Source organism: Anabas testudineus, chromosome 3 (genome assembly GCF_900324465.2).
Source record: "Anabas testudineus chromosome 3, fAnaTes1.2, whole genome shotgun sequence".
Lineage (NCBI taxonomy): Eukaryota > Metazoa > Chordata > Actinopteri > Anabantiformes > Anabantidae > Anabas > Anabas testudineus.
In genome coordinates this window covers 23925724-23952041 of record NC_046612.1, presented here as the reverse complement: position 1 = coordinate 23952041, position 26318 = coordinate 23925724, and the positions used below count along the sequence as shown (strand labels likewise).

The 26318-nt window shown below is 42.2% G+C and overlaps 1 protein-coding gene across 1 annotated transcript; it reads right to left on the bottom strand.

Annotated features, from left to right (window-relative positions):
- Nucleotides 1-580: 580 nt before the first annotated feature.
- mmp15b (matrix metallopeptidase 15b) lies at nt 581-25713 on the bottom strand. The gene is made up of 10 exons (XM_026377992.1): nt 24531-25713; nt 17266-17414; nt 16736-16858; nt 16105-16412; nt 12891-13052; nt 12124-12320; nt 9571-9709; nt 8444-8594; nt 8034-8152; nt 581-5825 (listed from the first exon to the last, which is right to left on the bottom strand). The coding sequence occupies exons 1-10, from the start codon at nt 24642-24644 to the stop codon at nt 5299-5301; spliced, it is 1989 nt and encodes a 662-aa protein (XP_026233777.1). The 5' UTR covers nt 24645-25713; the 3' UTR covers nt 581-5298.
- Between the last annotated feature and the right edge of the window lie 605 nt (nt 25714-26318).

Here is a 26318-nt window from a genome sequence, read left to right as displayed (position 1 = left end):
TTTTTTCTCATCTCGGTGATCAACACCTTTTCTTTTTCTTACAAGCTCGCACTGAGTAATTGATCACGAGGACTCGCATGAAGACAAAATAACTATGATTTGGTGCAAAGTTTGTCCAATTGTGCCTGAAATGGGATGCGTGTAGGTGTCTCTTTATTTTTGTTCTAGGACACAACTAACTCTAAGTCACAAAAACATCTCATTAAAGTCTGCCGTCACTGTCTGTTCTCTACTTTTTGGGTGTGTGTTTGGATAAAATCCATCACAGCAACATTTAAAAATAAGGTGAACAATAACTATCCCTTCAGTGTGATGACACCGTTGCCTGGTCAGTTTGCCGTGGGCTCTACAAGCTGCTCGCTAACTTCCTCCCTTATCATGTGGCTTCCTGGCAACAGGCCAAACCCGGCTCTCCCTTCTCTCTGATGCTGTTGTGCTGCGCGTCCTGTGTGAGACAGGAAGCGAGGCCCTATGAGCAGTGACCTCACCGCAGGAAGTGAGTGGAGAGTGCGTGCAGAAAATCTTAATGCTCCATTCTCTTCAGCAGCCACTGCATAAAAAGCTTCAGCCGTACACACTGTACAGAGCAAATTTTAATTTTAATGTGTACATGTCCAGCATGGCTTGTTAACACACTCAACTAGAGGTGAACACACAACGAATGTATAAAATCTTACATTTTCTACAGAAGAAGAAAAAAAACCCACTAACAACCAACCAACACAATTAATTGGAATGTTATTAACACAAAAAGTCATATCAAGTTTGGAGAGAAAAATGCACAAAATAAAATCCAGAAATAAGACAAATTATCAAAGTGAAACATTAACGTCATCTGTTTTCATTAACTGCTGCTTTCTTTTTTTTTTCTATTTTTCCCCAGCTCACCCCATGTTGGGATGTTGATGAAGTCTGAGGAGAGAAATGACTGAATCCAACAATAATCTCCTCTCTACTGTAGCTGCAGTTAGTGGATGAATACAGTTTCCTCAAGAAGGCTGCTCAACAGTCTCAATGCCCGTGTGAAGCACAATGAGAGCAGCAGGACTCATCCGGGTTAAAGAGCTGACAAGGAGGCTGAAAAATCCACCAGTCAGCTACCTTTTCAGTTCCACCGTGGCGGTGAGTCGGCGAGTCAGTTGAGTGGTGATTTAAAATGAGTGGTTTCAGAGTGGATGGGCTCTGTGTGAGCAAGGTGATGCGCACTGTGGGAAACCAGAGAAGGATCTTGACAACCCACAATCCTTTAGGGTAGAGCCATCTAAGTTGACCACCGCCAACTTTTTTTTTTCCTCCTGCTGTTGATCTTTTTAGTTTGTTTCAGCACTAATGTGATGACTTGTTTTTGAAGCTGCTGGTTATAAGACATTGCTGGGATACACGGCGGTGGTGGAGGAGTGCACAGACACAGCTAGAGAAATACCTGACTTCTGAAGGATTGTGAGGATTTGAACAGAAATGTCCAACAAAAAAAAAAAAAAAAGGCAGAAAACAAAAGGCTTGCTCAGAGCCAAGCCAGCAGGGCTGAATCAGGAACCTTTAACATGCAGTGTTTACAGAAACACATCCTATGAGAGATGAAAGCTCAGGCAAGCTCAGCAATGTCTTAACCTTACTTTATACTTTGCATGAAGGCCCCCGTGCTTCAACAAGAGAGCATCAACATTACCACGTATACCTGAACTTGCCATCTCTTTGTTTGACACACTCAAACTCTGACAGGTATAGTGTTTATACGTGAAATCATACATTGTGTTAAATGTTGCTAAACACGGCATTAAAACCAGGGTCTGCTGTGAGAGGCTGGACCTTGGCCTGGACTACTTTCCTAAAGGGGGAGGGGAGGGCATGGAGAGGAAGGTGAGGCTGGGAGAAGACAATAATGTGTTTGTGTGTGTATTAGAGAGAGAGAGAGAGAGAGAGAGAGAGAGAGAGAGAAGGCCATTGTTGATGTTACGATCCCCTCAGGCTTAGAGGGCTGGTCTCAGTATGTGGAGGGGTGGAGGAATAGAGAGTGTGGGAGATTTACAACAGAGACCAGGCCTTGCTATGGACAGTAGAACAGATAAGGAGAAAGCCTTGACACACACACACGCACACACACATATTTATCAATCAGCCTTGACAGACTCCTCTCCTAACTTTTCAGTGTCTATCTCCTGCTTGGCGTCCTGAGACTGTGAATTGTACTAAATTCAATCCCAGTCGGCGTCACCTTAGAAACCTCTCAAACTGCTGAATCACTGAAAGTGTGATTTCAAGTAAAGCAAACTCAGGTGCAGTCGAGCGTTTTCAACTTTTGAAGTGGTTACATTAGCTCTGAAGCGGTCCGCTCCCTGTGGACTCTCCGTAGGGAGATTACAGAGGAGAAGGAGAAGGAAGCTCGGTATAGAAGAACTGTCAGGTGCAGTGAGTTGCATTTTCGGAGCCTGCCAAGACGCTCGTCTGTCTGAGCACGCTCGTTGATGCGTCTGTAGGACCAGTGGAAGAGCAGGACACGAGAGGAGAGAAAGGAGAAGGGGGTAGGTGCTTTTAACGCTGATTAGCTGCGCCCGCCAACCAACCCCCCTCAAGCCCCAGGATGATGATGAGAAGGAGGTGAGGGATGGACACAGGATACCGTTTCCTGGCAACCACTATCGACTGGGGCCGCAGATCAATCCCCACACTTCTACTGATGGACGGTTATTCTCTTCTTTTTCCTCTTTTTGGTACATGTGTCCTGTAACTTCCAGCTGGTTTCAGCTCAACCTGTCTTTAACACGCTGGGAGCCTAAAAGAATAGCAGAGTTCTCTACAGTGCTGCTACTGCATGAGACTCAGCAGTGGAATCAATACAGGGGCTTTAAAACATGTAATGGGGGCACATAGACAACTACAAGCAAAGCACTTAGAGCAAACATCCCTAAAAGGGTTTGTCACCTAGTGTAAGCTGAAGTTTCCTCTCTGGCCAGCACTGTTGTTGAGCTACTGTAGCAGAAGAATTTAGGTCACATGGGCTGTTGCCAGTGGGATACAGTCATCAAAGCCCTCTCTCGCTCTCTCTCTCTCTATTCCCACCCCTCCTTATTCCTGAGATATAAACTTTGCAAGCTAAGGGAGATGAGGACAGCCTTTACTCTCCCCCTCCTCCCGTTTCCTTCTCTCAGCTGCAAGAGATATGGTCTATCCTCACTCTCTGCGTCCACATGTATGCAACCAGCTGAGCTGAGCCCCCCCTGGTCAGAGTGTAAGCTTACTTCTTAATGCTGCCTTACCTAATGAAAGGGTCTGCTACAAACAAAAATGTAATATTGTCAATGCCAACAATTCAAACTGTCTCAGCAGTTGTGACATTATTCTGTGCACACAATCCCCTCAGTGCGATCTGCATTCATTCGGGAATTAAAAGAGAGTGGTAAGAGTTTTGATTCTGGGAGTTCAGGGTTTAGTTCAGGGGCCACAGGGGTTAACAGCATTAGCACACACCTGCTGTTTTTTAATGAAGAGGATTAGTCTCTGTTCATGTGAGCCTGCGTGTCGGGAGCCCACCCTGGCGCTCACAGCTACGCTGTCTTTACAGCAGAGAGTCCACAGGTCATCAATGAGGTTTCTTAAATTGTTCTTTCAAAAAGAAAAAAATAAATAATAAAAATAAGAGCGGTAAAAAGACTATTATGGTATGCATGGTACATTAGCTGCACCCTGCATATGCTGGGTTGCATTTTGTGGCGTTACATCCTGTCCTGAAGTTAAAGGTCCCGGGTTTGCTTTGTTTCTCCCTAGTTTTATGTCACACACACACACACACACAGACACACACACACACAGACACACAAGCACACCCACATGCAATGAATGCTCCCTCTCCTGTCTCGTTTCACAGTGAGCAGACTTTTTAAATGAGCTATTAGTCTGTCTTCTCTGTAGCACAAAGAAAAAGGTCTTATTGTTGACACAAAAGAGAATCAGTCACACAAATGAGAGTTAAGGGAAGAGGTCCCCTTTAAAGTCTGTTTACCTTTTCAGCCACACAAGTCTTTAAAAGGTTTCCAAATAAGGAGAAGAGAGAAGGTGGATCTAATGTCCAACTGGCTGGGTACAACATAAAGAAAAGAAATCAGGTTTAAAGGATAATTAAGCTTGGGTTATATTTTCATAGTTTTAGTCTGTCAGTTGTCATAACACTGACTGCTTTGAGCATGGCCAAATGGGTGGTGCAACCCCTGACAAGGGGATACACAAGGGTAGTCAGATCTGCCAGATTCTAAAGAAACTATTCAGCATGATTTTATTACATTATTAAATAACATCTCTTTGCCTAAACTAAGTGAGAGGTTTGATAGTGCACTTTAACAGGGACAAACAGCTAGACTGGTTCTGTCCTGAGCTAAAAATGGCTATAAGCAGCTCAAAAGCTAAACAATCACAATGAGAGAGTTTGCACCACCTGTAGGCAAAGATATAGGGGTATAATGATGCTCCAGAGCCACAGTTTCAGTTCAGTGTCCACTGTTCACTTCTTGTTTTGGTCTCTGTTTTTTGGGTGTTGGGGCTTTTTGAAACTTAGATGACAGAAGGAAGAACCGTAACACAAGGCTGCTGATGAGTGGTTTTTGGTCTCGGCTTCGGACTACACCCCAGCTAAGATAACAAGCCTGCTGCCTGTATCTTTAACTTTACCCCTAACCTTTGTGAAATGGTTTGTTTCTGTCTAACTCACCTCCCAGGTGACTATACCGCAGAGTAATAGGAAGAGATGGAGTAAGATGAAGAGAGCCTACTTGAAGCACAGTGGTCCATCTACAAATCGCTCTCTCTTCTCTAATGCCTTGTTTCTTTTGCGGCACATGTGATAGCATTAGCAGATGTTACATTGTTGGTGAGCAAAAAGCCCCTGCTGAGATTAGGGGAAGGACAAGGGTGGTGTAGAGATGGGGGAATAGAATTGGCTTCCTGGTTTAGAAATAACAACAACAAAAATTCACACAAAATGAACCGAAACAAAAACATACAAAAAAAAGAAAACGTGCAAACTTCTCTCATATAAATAGACTACAGTCAACGCATTGTAGAGCACCATGGGAGACTAGAGGAGGTTAGAGTGGTGTCTGTGTATGTGTGCATGCGTATGTAAGACATAATTTATGTTTACCCCTAGTTTGTGTTTGTATATCAGTACAGTGTTTGCATGGATCTACTACTGCTTGTACTAAGAGTTGCAGGAGCCGCTGGGCACAGAGACTTGAGACACATGGATCAGTGGGAAGAGGGTTGTGTTAGAGGAGGGGGCGTCTACGGTCTGTCAATGTCAAGGGGTCACACCCAGTCCTGCAGTGAGCGCTTGCAGTGCACCAGCAGCCGTGGAGCCCCCTTGCTCTGCAGTGTGTTGATGATGGCGTAGATCAGTCCCAAGATGCACAGCACCAGGACCAGCGGGATGGTTACCATCAGGATGTTCATGGTCCGCTCCTCACTGTCGTCCACCTTCAGCACCACATCCACCTCATTTGTGTCTTCCTCGCGACCCTCATGGTAGTCTTCATCGGCGTCCTTGTCTGGGCCTTTGCCCGTATCTTTGTTTGTATCTTTGTCTGTTCCACCATTATCTGTTCTATCCCTGTCTTTGTCCTTATCACTGTCACGTCCTGCGTCTGGATTGAACGGTGGGCGGTTGACATCTGGGTATTTGCGTCCTGAGTCTGTGTCTGTGTCCCTGTCGGGATCCAGGTCCACGCTGCAGCCCATGAAGTCTCGTAGGATGGACTTTGGGTAGCCTGGTTCACTCTTCATGCGGTGGTTGTCAAATTTCCAGTATTTGGAACCCTTGTAGAAGTAAGTGTAAGCTGAAGGAGGCAAGGACAATAGAAAAAAACTGAAGTTAAATGTTTTGGGAAATAGTAAATAGAAAGATAAATAGGAAGATACCTCTGAAACTGATTCTAGCACCTGGTTATCTTAGCCTAAAAATTAGAAACTTGGGGAAACTGCTGAGAAGCAGTTTTATCCTGTTCCTAGTGTAACTAACTATGAAAACCAACTACTACTGAGTAAAGCTTCATATTACCTGTGCAGATATGACACTAAAACCTATAATACATACATATATATATATATATATATATATATATATATACAGTGAGGGAAAATATTATTTGAACCCCAGCTGATTTTGTAAGTTTGCCCACTAACAAAGAAATGATCAGGCTATAATTTCAATGGTAGGTTTATTTGAACAGTGAGACACAACAATGACAAAAAAAATCCAGAAAAATGCGTTTCAAAAAGAGTTATAAATTAATTTGCATTTCCATGAAGGAAATAAGTATTTGATCCCCTATCCGGCAGCAAGATCTCTAGCTCCCAGGTGGATCTTATACAGGTAACGAGCTGACATTGGCAGCCCTCTCAGCTCGTTACCTGTATAAAAGAGACCTGTCCACAGAAGCAATCAATCAATCCAGATTCCAAACTCTTCACCATGGCCAAGACCAAAGAGCTTTCCAAGGATGTCAGGGACAAGATTGTGGACCTACACAAGGCTGGAATGGGCTACAAGACCATCGCCAAGCAGCTGGGTGAGAAGGTGACAACAGTTGGTGCAATTATTCGCAAATGGAAGAAACATAAATTAACTGCCAATCTCCCTTGGTCTGGAGCTCCATGCAAGATCTCACCTCGTGGAGTTTCAATGATAATGAGAACGGTGAGGAATCAGCCCAGAACTACTCGGGAGGAACTTGTCAATGATCTCAAGGCAGCTGGGACCATAGTCACCAAAAAAACAGTTGGTAACACACTACGCCGTGAAGGACTGAAATCCTGCTGTGCCCGCAAGGTCCCCCTGCTCAAGAAAGCCCATCTACAGGCCCGTTTGAAGTTTGCCACTGAACATCTGACTGATTCAGAGGAAGACTGGGTGAAAGTGTTGTGGTCAGATAAGACCAAAATCGAGCTCTTTGGCATCAACTCAACTCGCTGTGTTTGGAGGAGGAGGAAGGCTGCCTATGACTCCAAAAACACCATCCCCACTGTCAAATATGGAGGTGGAAACATTATGCTTTGGGGGTGTTTTTCTGCCAAGGGGACAGGACAATTGCACCGCATCAAAGGGAGGATGGATGGGGCCATGTACCGTCAAATGTTGGGTGAGAACCTCCTTCCCTCAGTCAGGGCATTGAAAAGGGTCGTGGTTGGGTACTCCAGCATGACAATGATCCAAAACACACGGCTAAGGCAACAAATCACAGGCTCAAGAAGAAGCATATTAAGGTCATGGAGTGGCCTAGTCAGTCTCCAGACCTTAATCCCATAGAAAATCTGTGGAGGGAGCTGAAGGTTCGAGTTGCCAAACATTGGAGAGGATCTGCAAAGAGGAGTGGGCCAAAATCCCCCCTGAGATGTGTGCAAACCTTGTGGCCAACTACAAGGAACGGCTGACCTCTGTGATTGCCAACAAAGGTTTTGCCACCAGTACTAAAGCACGTTTTTTCGAAGGGATCAAATTACTTCTTTCCTTCGTGGAAATGCAAATTAATTTATAACTCTTTTTGAAACGCATTTTCTGGTTTTGTTTGTCATTGTTGTGTCTCACTGTTCAAATACACCTACCATTGAAATTATAGACTGATCATTTCTTTGTTAGTGGGCAAACTTACAAAATCAGCTGGGGTTCAAATAATTTTTTCCCTCACTGTATATATATTATGTAGCTTGTATATTTGTATAAGGTTATTTGTTATATGCATAACAGAAAGTATCATTAATGTCCTTAACAAAGTCTCTGGAGACTGGTTCTCTCCTCCTCCATTTTCACTTTAAATTTCAAAATACACCTCTCAACACACAAGCAACCACACACATCAACCCCCTCTCTCATAAATGATTGCACAACCACACCCTGATTCTTTGTCTAGGGTTTGCCACTGTCTGCCCCTTGCTCCTCCTTGTTTTTTACACATGCAGTACACACACACACACACACACACACACACACACACACACACACACACACGCACACGCACAGACAAAACACTCTTTGTGTCTCTGCTCACCTCCATCATCACTAAGGAAGGCCCCCTTAGGAGAAGAGGGCACTGACGATCCCCAGATGCTGATGGGTTTTGGGTAGCCTCTGTCTGCTGAGCGTGACTGTTCGTTGAATCGCCAGTACCTGTAGGCAGTAGCGATGAAAGTTGTTACTGTTTATCATCTGTCTAAACAAGAGCAGAACTGAATATTGTATAGTGTAGTGTGAATAATATAATCTGTATTTTACCCTAGTATACACTTGTATTGTTTCTTTACTACGGCAGTGCAAAAAGAGGTCAATGTGTTTGTATCATAAATGATTTATTTTATCTTCTCTCTAAAGTGCTGATACCACATACAGTAGACTATTATACTAGTTAACATGTGGATGAGATGCTTTAAGGTTATACTGTGAGGCTGTAGGTTACATTACCAGTCCCCTTGAAAGAAGTAAGTGTAGCCCGATGGCTCCCACCAAATGGCTGTGTCTATTCGGTCGTAGGGAATATCATGACCATAGTGAGTTAGCTCCAGCGGATAGCCTGGTTCCAGGTTAGCCTCCCTAAAAAGCCAAAATCTGTTTCCTGGGAGTAGAGTAGAACAGAGAAGAAAGCAGCGTGGATAACTAAACACCCCTTTTGATGCATACCGTAACATGACAAGCCCTATCCTAAATAACCCTTCTGGACTCTGGAAAATGTTGCTGGAAAAACGCACACAATCATATGACAGGTCCTGTATATGATATGTATACTTGGCTACACACATGTAGAAACAGATGTACATACAAATCCACATACCCCTCATGCATACTCATTTAAATTTCTGGCACAGAACATGTTGAATTATTGAAATTGACTGAGAAATAAAAAGGAGAACAATAAGAACAGCCCAGGAAACCAACCCAGCATTTACACACACTTGTAAATTATCTGAATGTAATAATGATATCTTGGCGAGCAATCAAAAAACACAGCAGAAGCGAGTACGACATCATTGACTAAGGAGTTTGGGTTTGGCTTATAATTATCCACTAGGAGCGGCTTGTCTCATGTCAGGCTAAAGCAGATTTCTAGCTGAAGGGAAGGTTTTATTGTTTTTGACTTTGTCAGACAGGGAGACTCTGTTCCTCCTGGTACCATTACATCTCTCCTCTTGGCTCCAATATGGCTTTCCCTCCCTCTTTCTCCTCCAACCACTCACCCACCCATTCATCCACCCACCTCCAGCCCCTTGCTCCTTGTTTAAAATGAAAGCTCTACACTCAGCATCTGGAGAGGTTGACGCAATGCTAATAATACCTGATGAAAATTATTTAGAAGAGGCCCTGGGCTGTTTTGGAGCAAAAATAACCACATGCTGTTATGAATAGATGGTATGTTCATGGGAAAGAGTGGGGGGATTGCCGTTTAGGAGTATGGATTAAAAATAGATAAGAGATTTTTATTTCCTTCCAAACAACTCTATAGAAAAGTCTCACCCCATTCAGTCATCATGTCAAAAGAAGACTGAATTGCAAAAACAACAAACACCTGTATAAAAGTTGACTGAGCTGCTTACCTTTAAAGAAGACGAACCTGCCGTCGTGTCTCTCGTAGGCAGCATCTATGTCTCCAGGTAGACCCCTCCAGAAGTGGCCGATGGGCATGGGGTAGTTATCCAGAACCCTATTCCTACGGACTCGCCAGAACCACCGGCCCTGAGGACACAATATAGGGAAAAAACTGTGTGCTTGAGTGTTGCTCTAAGTAACTTTTCAAACATACATTCACAAAGGGTTAGAGGCGAGAAATGATGCACAGACAAAGGGTTTTAACTGTTTGTCTCCCTCAGATCAGATAGCACTGTGGCCATTAAAGCAAGCTAAACTCTGCTGAATAACTAGACCAGAACGTACAATAAACCAACAATAGCGGAACATTAGCAGGCTAATAATAGTCAGTCTCTGCTCTGGTGGCTTTATCACATCCTTGTAGTGCACTCTCGCCGTTAATCACAGCCTGCAACAGGAAACTTTTATAAAGAACAGTGAGAGTGATTTCATTATCAGGCCAGCTGTACAGCAATACATTTTAACCCAAGCACAGAAACAAGCGCTCGTTGGGAATACTCATATTTACTGTATTTGCTGTGCACACAAGCCAGCAGAAAGATTTACACTGAAGGCCCACAGACTCATTCATAAGTGGTGAGTCAGTAGCCCTGCTTGTCCTGGATAATGTAACACTAAAATGCTCAGTGCTGCTTCTTTCTGGCAAGCACAACTAGTTTTGTCCTTCATGCAGGACGCGCTGGCAGACAGAACGGCGCAGGACAGTATGGAGTGGAACAGAACGGAGACGGGCTGGCAATCGCTGAGAGAAGCAGGACGAGGCTGAACCAAACAGACTGCATGCTCTTCGATTTGTGTGGTCTGACAGCTCCTTGCGTTGACCAGATTAAGACTCAATTGACCATATTAGTCCTCAGCAGAGTAGACCAGATCTACAGGGAGTTCCAATCATGCTCAGTGTGCTCTTCTGGCTGTCTGTATGTCCAGCCCTGTGCTAAGAAGAAATACTATAAGTGAACGAAAGAAACCATTTCCCTATAGATTGACAGCTCCTTTGTTCTTTTAATGAACATGACTGTAGAGAAGAGCTGTTACTGATAACAGCAGATTAGTCCCACTTACACTATATTTCCTTAAAGGATTTTCTCAGAATAAAAATGCAGAGTAATAGCAGAGAAGAACAAGCATCATCTCACCAGCTCTGCGATGCAGCACTCTGCAATTTGAGCAGTGCTTTGATGTAAAAGCTAACATCATCCTACAAATGTTTAGGATATATAATGTTAACTCCCTGTTTGGGTTATTTCTATTAGCTAGAGTTAATTTGGGATACTGATTAATGCTGTTGAGACTGTGGATGTAATAACATAGACATGACTGGCTCTTTACATAAAAACTTTTCGACCATGTGCAGCACATGTCCAGGAAGCATGATGCCAAGTTTTATACGTACTGGTCAGTATCAGTTATAGTCAAAGTCTATTTACATTATAATAGATATTTATAGGTTTGACAGGGAATCCATAGACCTTTGAAACAAAGATTTAAAAAACAGTTTGATGTCTAAATATTCTATTCTATGAAAACGCAATAATGCAAGCAAAAAACTCAACGCAGTTTTCATAGCCAGCTTTGCAGAAACACAATATTTTTTATATTTTAACTGCATGGCAATGGGTTTAATGTGGAATGTGGAATCTAGTTTAAAATAACGTTGACACTGTTGAACATGTTCAGATCTCTGTTGGGTATATTCAGTTCCCTGTTGTTAGGGTTAACTGTCAAATATCAAAATTTCAGCTATCATGGTATCATTTCTAAAAGTGAGGCTGAAGCTGCTTTACAGTGTTCTCTGTCCAGCTGCTTCTAATATCTGCAAACCTCCTCTGACCTCTCCTACTGAAACACATCATTACTTATCTTTGTAGATCTGCTCTATGTGTAGGCTGTCACTGGACTAATCCTGAATAGGAAGAAATACACATGCAGACAGTGAACTGTATGTTCTGCTGGTATTTCAGTTCATTTAAATGACAGTGATTATGCAGATGTAAAATAACAAATACTAAAAGTACTGGATTGTATAATATCAACAGCAACTTACAGCAAAATGATTGCTTTCTAAGAAATACAGTATCTCTTAAAGGTAAAAACTCTGCTAATAGCTCACTGCTGCTTCAGCCCTTGTTAACATTTTGTTTGGGTCCAGAGGCTCTTTAAAGCAAACACCTGACCACACCTCACCCGTTTAACAGTGTTCCTTCTCATAAAATACATCGGCCCTGTTGGTTTACAATCCACAAGGACCTGATTAAAAACAGGCCTCTTGTTGGCCCTGCACACACAATTTGTCTTAAACTGATTCTCCAAAAAAGAATAATTACTGACACAGTATATTTGTCAGAACAGCTCCTCTGTTGGAAGCCGAATGAATTTCCAAGCAAGGGCATTAAATAAACCAATGGGAAGGTATGCATGTTACTTCTAATGTTGTATGCTCATCAATTGTACAAAGCTAGGAGTTACAAATGCTCCTATTTCCCAATGCTCAAAGCATTTACCTTGAAAACAAACATCTCTCCTCGAAGCATTGCAACTGTGTCAAAGTTCCCTTCACAGATATTAGGTCCATAGTGATCTGGTCTTTCGGTGGTCCTGGGGCGGTCAGGCTGCCGAGGAGGTGTTTGTGGTGGCCTAGGCTCTGGACGACGGGGTGTCACGGTGGGAAGAGCCTGAGTGGGGCCACTGTCTGGTTGACCTGCAGGAAAAAACAAACACAAAATATAGGACTACCTGAAGGAGACAAAGAATCACTTAAAAACGTCCAGCTTGAAATTGCCTAAATTCAATTATTATAAACTTTATGCTGTTAGTATCAAAATTTTGCTTTCTTACTGAGAGTTACAGTAGATGAGAAGATTGATTCCGTAACAGCCAGGAGATGGTTAGCTAAACCATCTAATCTATTCAAAAGTAAAAAAGATCTACAAGCACCTCTAAAATTCATTAATTAACAACTCCACTTGTTGCCTAGGACAAAAATAAGACATTACACATATCTAAAATGTGTCATTTTAACACTTTGATTTTAGGTACAAATTAAACAAAGGGGCATATAATGTGTTAATTAGTTAGTTTTGCAGGTGCTTCAGTTTCTGTGCTATGTTGATATAACCATCTCATTCATGACAACCAGACACATGCTCTCAGCTAAGATGTCATTTTATTCCTTTAATATTTCTGAAATATCAGTTAATTCATTTGGTACTATAACATAAGGTAACTTAATTATTAATTATTCGTCACTGTCATCTAAGAAACATCATACCGTAAATCTGCTGTATGCCCCGCCGGTCGTCTTCAGGCAGTTGGAAGTTCTCAGTCTCCATCCACTGGTAAAAGGGAGCCATGATGGCCAGTGGGTTGTTGGAGTGCTCTAAACCCAGGGCATGACCGAGCTCATGGATTGCTACCAGGAAGAGGTCATTACCTGAATGGATATGATAGAGCAAACGGACAAGTTAATGGAGAGGGGGACAAGAGAGACAATATCCATCCAACTGCTTATCTTGTTAATGGACATGGGGTGTGGGGGGTCCAAACCGCAGAAAAAAGGTCTCGTTAATATATGAGAATGCCTGTTCATTGCCCTCTCAGATATATGATACTGATAAAAATCTCCACAGATCTCACCCACAGAAGGCACGCTAATGATACATTTCTAACATTTCTAACCCGTGAAAAGATGCTGTTGTCCACTTCCAACACAGCAATTACACATTGACAAGGTCGTAACTTGGATGTGACACACTGACCATTGCATCAACTTCCTTTCTAAACCAAAGAAAACCTGGTTTAGGGTTGGCCAACATAATCCTATAAGATTGTGTCTGAAGTAAAGCCAGGAACAGTTGGGTACTTCCCCTTTCTTCAATACCTCTTTGTTGCCCAAGTCCTGCTCTCTGTGAACTTTGAACTTTGTCTGCCATGCTGACGCTGGTTGGTCAAATCTGGGCTAATGACAACATGCTTTTAGAGAATTGGGACTTGATGATGTCACTGTAGAGCAGCGGAAGAGGAAATGCTCTGGACGTCCGTCTGTGCATCTGCTCATTTCCTCAACAAACACACTAATATAAAACACAAAAAGATGCACGCAGTTCATCTCCCCCCAGCATCTATGATTTCAGTCACATGAACGCCCTCGTGCCATGCTAGGTTTCAGCAAACACTCAAGGAGAGAAAACAGCAGAGGCCAGGACAGAGTGCTACTGATAGCTGAGGATGAATAAAAAGAGAAAGAGACAGCATTGAGAGCAGATAAAGAGGCCTCTGTTAGGTAACCGTGACAACCATTCACTTTGACAGAGAAAAGCTGGAGTAAACTTCAAACATCTCAGTGAAGTTTGACGTCCAGCCAAGACGTATAATTCTCAATACCCTACACACACATTGTCATTCAAGTCATATTTCAGCTCTGTGAAGCTTTGTTCAGTTGTTTATCACGTCTCACACTTTATTCAGCAGCAACTAAGGGAACTTCCAGTGCAAAAGAAAAAAAAAATAAAACACTATAAAGCAGATCCCTGACAACCAGAACACACTCTCCAAGTTCACTCTGCCTTTGCCAATCACTTACTCACATCTGAGCACAAAGAACCACAAAGGCTTGTGACCTTTTCCCACTACTAGCCCACAGTGTTTCTTATGTATTTAGGCATGTTTGAGTGTGCATGTCAACAATTTGTTTGGATAACACGTAGAAGCTTTCTGTGTACATTGCCACAAAGGCTGATTAATCCTATCATGCGTCAAGACAACATTTTTAGACAACTGACTGGATAAAAATAATTTCTGCCTTTGCCCTTAAACGCTGTTAATTGTTTATATGAAACTATTGATCCCTACGCTAAAGACAGTTATTGTTCGACCCCACCCAAAACGTGGTCAAAGGTCAGAGTTTCATGCCCTAGGACACTTGAGCAGAGAGTAGATCTTTAAACATGGCTCATAAGGCCTCACTCTTCATGTTAAACGAATCGACTTTTTATGTGTGATTCAGCATCAGTATCAATAACAAACATTAATATTTAGCTGGACAATGCTATAACAACAATAACAATCTGTTTCATTGCTGATGCATGAATGTCCATAAATAGTAAAAAACTGTCAGTTTTCTGTACAACATTAGCAGCTAAGATATGTTTAGTTTGTTTAGTTACAACTAATACTGTAAAATCTAAATCAAATATGCATATCTGTATTTGTATATTAGAGAAGGTGAAACAACAATATTAGACATATATTAGAAACTGTCAGTCTGCTTCTGAATCAGTCTGCATCAGGTTTCCCAGCAACTCTGAATGACATAATGTAACAGTTAAATAAAAACCACATCATGTTGAAAGGTTTAACACCTGTCCACCTACAGTCAGACCTGATCGTAATTTAGTTATACTTAGCCTTTAAGTCATGTACTGTAAGTAGTGTAAAGCAACAAAGGGACCAGTCTACAGAGCTCCCAGAGTGGAACACACACCCACTTACTGTGGCATTTCACCGTCCCTGTGATCTGTCCTGCAACACATCCCACACAGCTGATTACACAGATACAGACACACACACACACACACACACACACACACACACACACACACACACACACACACACACACACAGACCTATGTGAACAACAAAGCTTAGCTTTCTCCATCTGCTGTGTGTTATGTAGATAACAGGGCAGGAAAGCTCATTGTTGCCACAAGTCGCTTGCTGGTCATCGGGTGAATAGGTGCAGATCAAGAAGAGGAGTAGTGAACACTTGTTAAAGATTCTTAAAAAAGAAGATGTTTTCAGAATCCTCAGTTCTGCATATGTTTAGTTTAGTGTTAGAAATTGTGTGCTATAGTTATAATTCAGTTTAGTGTGCATGTTAGTAGAAGTGTAAAAGCCTGAAGCAGTGAGAGATGATCATATCATTTGGATGTCATTACAGCTTCCTAACAATTTAATTGGGGATAAATTTGAGAAGTATCACAAGGTGCAAGTGGGCTCTCATGATGTCACCAAGTTTCTATTTTGAACCTTTACGGCTATAAATGGAGTAGCAGCAACTGAGAAGTTAAAGATGATGTAGCTACTGTAGCTGAACTATACCAACTTTAGTTATCTGTAGATGAAAGTGACGGGGGCAGCTGCATTTGCAATCCATTACACACAGTAGATCCATTACAACCTACGCAACATGACATGCTGAAAACTACAGACACCTACAAAAATGAAAGAGACCTGAAATCCCTGGCTACACACACATAAATATAGACTTACAACACAAACGCACTGTGAAGCATCCACCCTGCTGTGTCTTAAATAACACTTTTAGACGTTTTCCCTTGCTTAATATGTTCAGAACATTAGTTTCCTTCATATGTATGGTTTTCCACTCAAGTTCCCTGTAGCATTCAGCTGTTGCACAGCAAAATGACCCTGTTCCCTAAAATCCACAACACAACATACACTGCAGATTGAAGGTCACCATTTACCTTGTACGTTGTGGTTTCCTATAGTCCATGGTTCATCAGAGTCAAAATGTGTGTCCCCTCCCATCCCAGGTCCAGGGAAGTAGGCATGAGCTAGAAATCCCCCCTCCCCATCAAAAGGAGAACTGTCTCCATGAAAACCCGATGCGAAGAAGATCATGATGTCGGGCTCTTTGCGGCGTCCATATTTGATCTCCTGGTAAGGGATTTCGTCAAAGGTCAATGGGGTGACGCTCTCCCACACTTTAAAGGCCCGTCGGATGGCCTCATATGAGTTATACTCCCCAATCTTGGGAGTGTAATTCTGGATACTATGGGAAAAAAGAGGTGATAAGAAAAATAAATCCAGTGTCCTGTATCTTTGCAAGCAAGGCACATCCATTGGTTCACAGGCAGTTTGAAAAAATACTGTTTTTCAGTTTTACTACGTTCTCAAATTTTGAGTACAGTAACACACATACGCATTATCCTGTTACAGATTCTGATTTATGTGGTAAATGTATTCTTAATACAACAAAACTAACTGACAGAAATAAAAAAACATAATGTGTAATTACACAATCAATTAAGTATGACTTTGTGTATTTACTGTACAATTTAGCAGGTTCGCACAAACAAAATGTATTTTTGTTACCTGTAAGTAAGATGGCTCTTGTTCCATTTATGTCCGGTAAGGGCATAGCGCTTCCGCCGCACGTTGGTTTTGATCTGGCCTCCAAACTTGTCAGGTACACCACAGCGGGGTCTCTTCATGGCACTGAAGGAGTTGGGGGTGGAAAGGAAGAAGCACCCAAGAGAACAGATGAAGAGGAGGGTTTGACGTTAAAACCTTTACTCGCTCTTCTTGATGTCTGTGCACTTTTTCTTGTTTAATTTACAATGTACCTTTGAGCTGCCTACTGCAGCCAGGCCACTGAGCAGCCAGGGAGAATGTGCAACTTGCTCAACTGTTATTATTGAGTGATGAGAAAGACATTACTCACTTTGATATCAGGCAAACTCTAGGCCCAATCAAACTAACAAATACCTTTTAGAGATTTTGCCAAATTTTAAACAAATATGAACCTGCAGTGGTCTGCGGGGCTGCAGTTTGGGAGCTTGTCCATTTTTCCAAGTCTGTGTAAGTATTAACGTACAAAAACAGCCCAAATAAGCCCTACTGACCTGATGGTTTGAGGATCCATCTGTCCAGTGACCTCTAGGCCATAGAAGCGCTGCATGTCGCTGATGGCACTCGACAAGATCTGCGCTGATCGCATGGTTGACATCTGTCTGCTGGCCTGGGGCAGGTAACCATACCTCCTCAGCCACGCCTGGAGACACACAAGTAGAAAAATATAAAGGAAACTCTTACAATTATAACAGTAAAATGAGTAACAGTGCTATTTCTTCACACAGAATAATTTGATGCTGACTCAAAGCTCATTATGAGAGTGACAATAAAATAAACATTTTCAGAATATATCTTTCATAATAAGCCTTTAATCCTTAACAGCTTATTCCACACAGACATGATCAAGTCTTGCAATATTTTAATGTGATTAAGAAGTAAATTATAACATCAACAGCAACTTTTTTGCAGCATATTTGTGATGCAACTGGGCAGCTTAAAGTATGTCTCCTCCTCAACTCCAGCTCTGTGTAATGACTTGACAGTCATTACACAGATTTGCCTTGGTACTCAGGCAGGAAGAGTACACTCACTATCTGTTACTTTATATTGATCTTGAAAAGGACACATGTTGAAACAGTCAAAAGTGATTATATGATAAAAAATAAAAAATCCCTTTTCTCAACTTTATTCTGCAGTGCACTGAGTTGCATTTATTGTTTTGTACATACAAAGGAAAAGTCAGGGAGGAGATCAACACTGTGAGGCTTTCTTCTGGGAGTATGTGACCAGAAGACCAGGGCTGGGAGTGGGGGTTAATGGCAGACTTGAGGGAGAAAACGTGATACTTGACCCAATCACAGATGACGCAAAGTCTATCCCACCTGTTATGTAGAAACTTAATATCACACACACACACACACTCAGCCTGCATATTGGGTAGTCTGAGATACTAGATACGCCTATGCACAGCCACACTCCCTGTGGTGGTGCAGGGAATGTAAAAAAGTGTGTGCATATGTGTGTGTGTGCACGCATCTATGTGTGAGCGTCTGTGCATGGACGTTTACACCCATCTTTCACAATGCAAAATACTACTTGATAAAGCTCTGTATTTACTTACCCACTCCTTTAAAGTCATAAAAACAAACTTGCCTCTTTCAGCCTTTCTCTCTCTGTCCCTCTCTTTCTCTCTCACACACACACAAACACTCACATACAAATATGAATTGGTGGAGTTGAAAACTCCCAACAAAGACAAGACAAAAGGTTTATGTGTGTATGTGGATCCTGCACAGACAAAACATCCCTACAGTCCAATGAAAACAAATTACAAAGGGTCTCCCAGACCCTGCACTGTCTACACAAGTACAATATGACTAGATGTACTAAAAAGGCCAACAGGCAGTAGGTGTGGACTAATCTGAAATCAGAGGAGAGGGATATTATCAACACCAAGCAACTGACTGGTTATATTAAGCCTCTACTTAACTTCAACAAAGCACTTTTCAACTGTATTATGCTTGCATATATGTCCTTCGTCTAACATAAGACCAGTCTATACAGTGCTGGTGTGATCAATCATCATGACGTGAACGAATAATTCTATTATAATATTAGAATAATCTATTATTGTCAAATGCTGAGCTGAGTCTGACACATCCTGACAGGGTCTCATCCTTTGTGATCAATTAAAGGTAGTAGATGACTGTTGTCACCCACTTCACGGACGGTCTTTGCTGAAGTTGCATTTCTCCTCTTGAAACTGAAACTGAAGCAAATCCTGCAAAACGGTAAGGTGTTCGTATGCTCCTTTGTCAAAAAAAAATTACATTCAACACTGTTTCTCCAAACTCAAAGATCGATGGTGAAATCGAGAGTAACTCAGAGGTAAAGTGCAGTAAGGTGATATTCTTTGTTCCTGTGCACCTGAAACCTCAGTGACCTTGTTTAAGCCCTCAGGCTACAGAGTATCTATCCTGAAGCGCTCAAACATTTGAACCCTGATTCATCTTTACGTCATTTCTCCAAAAACATTTGTATAGTCTGAATTGTTTTACATCTGTTCTAGTTTGTTTTTAGCAGATGAGAGGCAAAAAAGTGTCACTTAAACACACAGACTACAGTCAACATGTACTCTAGCACGTACAATCTACAATCTACTGCACAAGAAGAAATAACTGTGCAAACTACAGGTGACAGTAGTAGTTTGTATTAGTCCTTCAAAAAAGGAAGACTAACAGTATATAGAGTTTAAACAGATGATTTATATATATTTTTTAATTGCCTAATATGTAATAGACAATGGCGTTTTCAACCATTGTTTGGTTGCACTGAACAGCCAATCATAGTGTTCTCTCCCACCGAATAGTCAACACACTGGAACAGTAGAAAAGTTGCAGACAGGGATCCAACAAGTGCTAACGGCAAAAACAAAACTAGGGCCACAGACATTCACCAATGGCCTAACAGTGACCGAAAGCTGGCCGTCAGCTTGTGAGTGGGTTTATAAGTTTGTGTGTGTGTAGGAGCAGATAGGGCTGAACTGGACTTGACCCTGACCCACCTCTGCCTTCAGATAAGGAAGCTTCAAACACATTGGCACACATTTAGATGCACACACACTCTCTCTCAAAAATAAATATGCACTTCCTGAAACACTATCTAAACACTTTCTCTCTCCCTCTCTCTTACAAACACACTCACCGTTCAAGGTGAGGGAAACAGGTGTTAGAGTTCATAAAACTCTTTCATCTCCAACAATTTTACCATACACTTTTACTCTTACACAAAAATGAATATGACACCAGCAACAACATATCAGGTGAACAATAATGGAAGAATACAAAAGAAACAATCTCAGGTAGGCTAATAAGTAAAAAAAAGAGCCGAGCTTCATTTCATCACAAATGCAGCATCTGAATTCAACTGTCAAACCTTTTAAAGCATGCTAATTCCTTCAGATGAGTTTAGGAAAATAAATGAATTTCCTGAATGGAAAAAAACATGTCCACAAAAGACAGAAGATCTTTCAGGAGCTGATTAGTATTGAGTAGTATTGATCGTTGTTTCATGTCTGCTAATGCCGTTCATATTTCATACTGTCTGAGGATGAAAACAAAGCACTTAGCAATGCAGTAACGCAGCCAGCAATGATCATCCAACCGCAACACACACTGAGGGAGAAACAGTGGACTAAAATTGCAATTCCCATTTGAATTCCAATAAATGTGTTCTAAAGGAAAACCCAAGCACTGGTTGGGTGTAATTTCCAACACGCATGCATCTTTTCATATTCCGGGCTCTTCTCCCTGCTCCTTTGTGATCGACTTCTCTACAGGGTTTTTGCCTCTGTTGATGTTTGTGTCTTTGCTGTGTGTGTTTTTGTGTATATCCGGGCATCTGATGTTGTTTGTACACACTCTCACCCTTTCATGCAAATACAGTGACAAGAGTACAAGTATGTGAACCTTTTGGAATTTCATGGTTTTCTGTATTAATCTGTCATAAAACATGATCAGATCTTCATCTAAGTCAAGATTATTAAGAAATATAATGTGCCTAAAATAATAACACAAAGAAATTATGATCTTTTATGTATTTACTGAGGACAACCATAACAACCTCATAGTGCTAGTGGAAAAGGTATGTGAACCCTTGGAATAATGACCTCAAGAAGCTAATTGGAGTAAAGTGTTAGAATCAGTTAAGAAAATTAGTTTGGAGGTCTGGACTAGAGCTACTTTGACTGACAAAAAACACACTTTTGAGTATTCTCCGCACAAGAAGAAGATGCAAATGTGAACCACGTCTCACCAAAAGAAGCTTTCAGATGATCTATGATATGAGAATTGTTGATTTACATAAAGCTGGAAAGGGTTACAAAGTGATGTAAAGACAGAAATTCACAAACAATCTACAAATGGAGACATTTTGGGACTTTGGCTACTTTACCAAGAAGTGGGGGGCCAGTCAAAAATGACCCCACTCATCAATGAGGTAAAGAAACAACCCTGATCCATTAATGCAAAAAAACCATGAAATTCTAAAAGGTTCACATACTTTTTCTTGCCATTGTATTTACAACACCCTGTAGTCGGGTACAAGGGCAGAGCTGCGGTGCTGTTGAGAAGATATATGAAGGCATATGAGCCCCTGCTGCCCCTCACTCCCAGCGTTGCTACAGTAAAGTATTTCAGTCTGGCCGCTCACCTTGCTTCATCAGCTGGGCTGAATACAAAACAACTCTTAGACAGCACGAGAAATAGGGGAGTGCTTATGCGTGTGTGCGCTCGGCCTCGTCTATTAAATGGTCTTTCAAAGAGTCCTTGAGCTTACCTGCCAAGACCAGACCCAGCAATATACAAGGAGATGTAAAACCTGCCAAGAGTGTGTCTTTTTAAGTGTGTCTGTGTGTGTGTCCACCACAATGTCAGCCAAGATACTAACAGAGCTTTTATTCTGAATCTTGGTCTGTTGCCATTTCTTACCCCCCAGAAGTCCTACCAAGAGGATGGATAAGTAAATGGAGCAGTGAAAGAAACAGACAGACAAGAAGAGGAGAATTAAATTATTCCGTTTGAAGATTTCATGAAGCACTCTTGTGTTAGAGAATTTAAAAACACACATGCTCAGAGATCGTTCTCATCTGTAGTGATCTTTGTGGACGTGGTGACAGCCAATCACAGGGGAGTAAGGGGGAAGTGGCTGGAATGTGAAGAGACGACATGTTGCAGATTATATGGATACAAAGAGGATACAGATTGAGGAAGTTGTCAAGTTATGTTCTATAATAAGTCTCACCTCTCACCATTTCTACTCTGCTTTAATCACAAATTGCTGTTGTGCTGGTTTTACACTGTCTCCACAGCCGTCCATGTTTCTCTATGTGCACTTTCATCCTCTTTTTCTCCTATTCACAAGTTTTCTATCACAGCTCTTTCTCTTCACACAACAGGGTCCATTGTATTCACTAAGATGCCTTCGAATCCCAGGCCCAGCATGCCTCTGCACGGTGAGTGTGTATATGTGTGTCCCAGTTAGAGAACAGCTGTCACATTCAGCCATCACATGCTGCACAGCTGAGACTGACCGCTACAATCCCTGTCAACTTTCCCCCTCCATCTGCCTGCCTTTCTTTTTCTAATTCATAAATAACTCCATCACAGGTTTCTCTTGGTGGCCGTAGTGACGTTTCTTTTGTTTTTTTGTCAGAATTTCTGAGTTTTCTTGCCACACACATTCGATAATCCCTCTCTTCTTTCCTTCATCCTTTTAACTTCCCACTGCATCCCTTTTGTCCAGACAGAGTAGGAGGTGAGGTCTCGGTCCAACTCCTAAACACATGCATTGCACTATATTTCAACAGTGAGGATCAGGCTGAACTCCAGACACGTTTTTTTCAGCTTGTGAATTAACTATAGAGTAGGTGTACAACATAGTTTCAACACAATCCAACACAGTCTGGATTTGTTTTGAAGATACAGGCTACTTTGAAACTATGGATGCACAAATACTGTAACAAAACAACTTTCAGTCCAACAAATTAACTGTTACTGCTGCTTGTAAAGTGCGATTAAAAGAGAGCAAGACGAGGTGTGTTTATGAATGATTAACATCCCTAATCCTAAGAGCATGTTTCTGTTTACATGTTATCTAATTTTGCTTGTTTATAGGATGGTCATTCACATATATAAGCCATTAGTCTACCATAAAGTACTAAAATACTTGCAGTTTTACTTACATCTAACAGACACATTGATCTGAACTTTCACTCAGTGCTGTTGCAGGACCATTGCAATATCCTCTGAGGTTCAAAATTTCAACTTATATAACTTACACAGTTGTTTTAAATGCAAACAACTGTGTTTGGGATTCTCAGTTATGATAATAAAGCAACACTGCACTTTGAAATGACAGGTTTTCAACAGAGTTGTCTTTTGCACCTTCTCTGTTTTGCTCCCTTTTATAGCTCTTCAGTGTAAAAACTATATTGTGGACTGAAGTTCAATGTGTCCAAGATGCACAGAGGCAGTCTATACTTTCAAATGATCCACATTTGCGTGCACTGAGTATTCAAAATGTTAAATGTAAGACATGGGTGCAATTAAACATACACTAACTCAGCAGCAAAGTGTAAACCCTTTCTTGTCTCACTAAGTCGCATTAGCACGCACACCTGTACACACACCACAACTATGTTAATACCCCATCAGAATGTGTTGTAACCTGACACACAACCAGACCCTGGTCACTGGGTTTGGTAATGCAAGCTCACAACTAATGACCCAGCAGGCTGTCTGTCTGTTTGTCTGTCTGTCTGTCTCTGCCACACAAAAACAGAAACAAGAGCCCCACCACTAATCACTGTCTTGTCTAGGTATAAAAGTTCTTATCTCTTATACTACACCGTCCCTAAAAACAAATTTGTAACAGGTGGCTGCTGGACTGATAGAGTAAGGATGCAACATGTGCTGGTTCAAGCTTCAACTTGATATCTGGCACACATTGGTGCCTAGTGACACAGCTACAAACAAGAAATCTATGTTTACTGATGAAGGGGAAAAGGCAATATGAGGACTGTGATAAATAACTGACTAGGAGGAAGAACCTAACTGATATCTTGAATGAGATATGAGCTGGGCAATTATGTATGTCATGCTCCTCTGACTTGTGAGAATGCTTGATTCCAAACAAGACGACTATACAATATTAGTTCAAACATGTAAGGTGCAAGTAGTCAAACATGTTTTAAAACACTTAGAATGTGAAAGTACTATATAAAGTCCTGTTATTACTATTATTATCACTACATGGTCATATCCCAAAATAAGAGCAAAGATGATTTGTAAAACTGATCTGAAAAATAAACAGTAGGTTAATGTTATTATAGGAATAAAGAAATTAATATTAGCAGCATGAACCAGATACTGTGCAGTGAATAACCCTGTCTTCATTTGACTCGGCTAGGTCCCATTGGAAGTACAACACTGATGAACAGCTAACTTTTAGTTTATTTAAATGAGGCACACACAAAAAAAAAAAACGTTGAACTTATAAAGTTACCTGCAATAAATAGTCACTAAACATTAGACTTGTTGAATATTACACGACTTCAGTGAGTTTCACCGTCTCTGTGTCAAACAGAGCTCTTTCTGAAGCAGACAGAGGTGAATCTCTGCTTTTTGCGTTAGCAAAACGGTGAAAAGCTGCTTTTTAAAAAATGATAAAGTCATTTGTTATTGTTAAAGTCAAGTTATTTGATGAGTTTAGACACCAATGTGCTGCTTTTATCGATTGTATTCATTTATTTTTTTACCTCTGAGCTAAAGGTGCCGTCATCCTCAGCTCCACGAGCCGCAAGCGCGCACAGCCAGAGCGCGAGGAGGCTCCGTCTCCACAGCAACCAGAAGCAGCTCCCCCACGAGGCCATGGTCCCGGCGCGAGAGGAAACGCTCGTTCGTCGCTGGTGGGTCCTGTTGGGTCCTGGTGGGTCCTGGTGGGTCCTGTTGGGTCCTGGTGGGTCCTGTTGGGTCCTGGTGGGTCCTGGTGGGTCCTGGTGGGTCCTGTTGGGTCCTGTTGGGTCCTGGTGGGTCCTGGTGGGTCCTGGTGGGTCCTGTTGGGTCCTGGTGGGTCCTGGTGGGTCCTGTTGGGTCCTGGTGGGTCCTGGTGGGTCCTGGTGGGTCCTGTTGGGTCCTGTTGGGTCCTGGTGGGTCCTCTGGGCTCTCTGACGACGCTTAGTACTGCAGTACTGCTAGTTTACGGTGTAAAAAGTACTACTACTACTGCAGTAAACTACTCCCTGACAGGAATGTGGTCTTCAACAGTGCATTGGCACTGTGGGAAAGAGCTCCTTTCCAGCCTGACAGTCAGAGCCGCATCGCAAAGTGAGCCTCCATGAGTGTCGGCGAGTCGTCCGCACCGCTGTCCGCTCCCGTCTCTCCCCTTTCTGTAACGCTACACACGGTGAGAGCCCCGGTACCGGTAACGTTTCATTGACCGTCCCCACTCCACTGCAGCCGGTCACCTTCAACTAAACACTCACAACTTCTCCTGCGCCGTCTGCCCCGCGGCTCCACAGCTCGCCCGCTTTGCTGAATCTTTGGTGAACATGTTCAGTGGGTCCAGTGGTTTAACGACCTCCTCTGTGCATTTTATTATTCACCCTGAGAAAGTTGCTGTGTACAAAGTGGGAAACAACAACAAAACGTGGAGCCCGAAGTTCCCCGCACTTGACCGACTCCCTCAGCCGCAGCTCCCGGCGGTGTGGTAGCGGACAGCGGGCGACTGTTGTTTGTTTACCTTCTGACCTCTTGTTTTTAAAAAATAAAGAAGGAGCTAATGGACGCGTCTTCCCGCTTTATATCCAGTTTTTCCCTTTTCTGTGAGGAAATCTTCCCGGAAGCCGGTGCCTGCCTAGTGCTGTCCTGAGCCAGCGGCTTGGTGAGGTGCTCTCCCCCAGCCGGAGCAGGACGGACAGTGGTCTGCAGACCGCGGTGGTTCGGTACCCGACGTGGAGGAGGCAGCGTGCAACAGTCCCGGGACGACGAGTTCCTGTCCCGACTTTCAAAATAAAACGGACCTCTTGTTGTCACGCTCCATAAGTGAAAATGAGCGTTTGGGGACTTTTTGCCGCACCAGTATAGAAAGTTGATTTTCTTCCATATACACACACAAGCACCCTGAGATAGTTTTACTATTGTATGGCCGTCAACTTAAATATAAACGTGTCTTTGAAAAAGTCATCTCTGAGGTCACTTTCTGCACTTTATTTTGAATTCAAACCATGTCCGGCGCGTCACGTCATTCTGTGGTTAACTTGGTGGATGAACAATGAACAATACCAAGCAGAGCGACACACACACACACACACACACACACACACACAATATGAATGGAGCAGGAAATGACTGATAAGATATGAGATTCAAAACCACCATTTGTGCGATAAGGTGACTCTACTCATTAACCAGTATGAGAAGTTTCCGTGAGGCATATGCGTATTTGTGCATTATATTTGTAAGAGCATCTATTCTGTCAAAGTTCTGTGCAACAGCATAAAATGAACAGTCTACAACTTGGCAGTTGTCAGCATGAACCCAGGTGA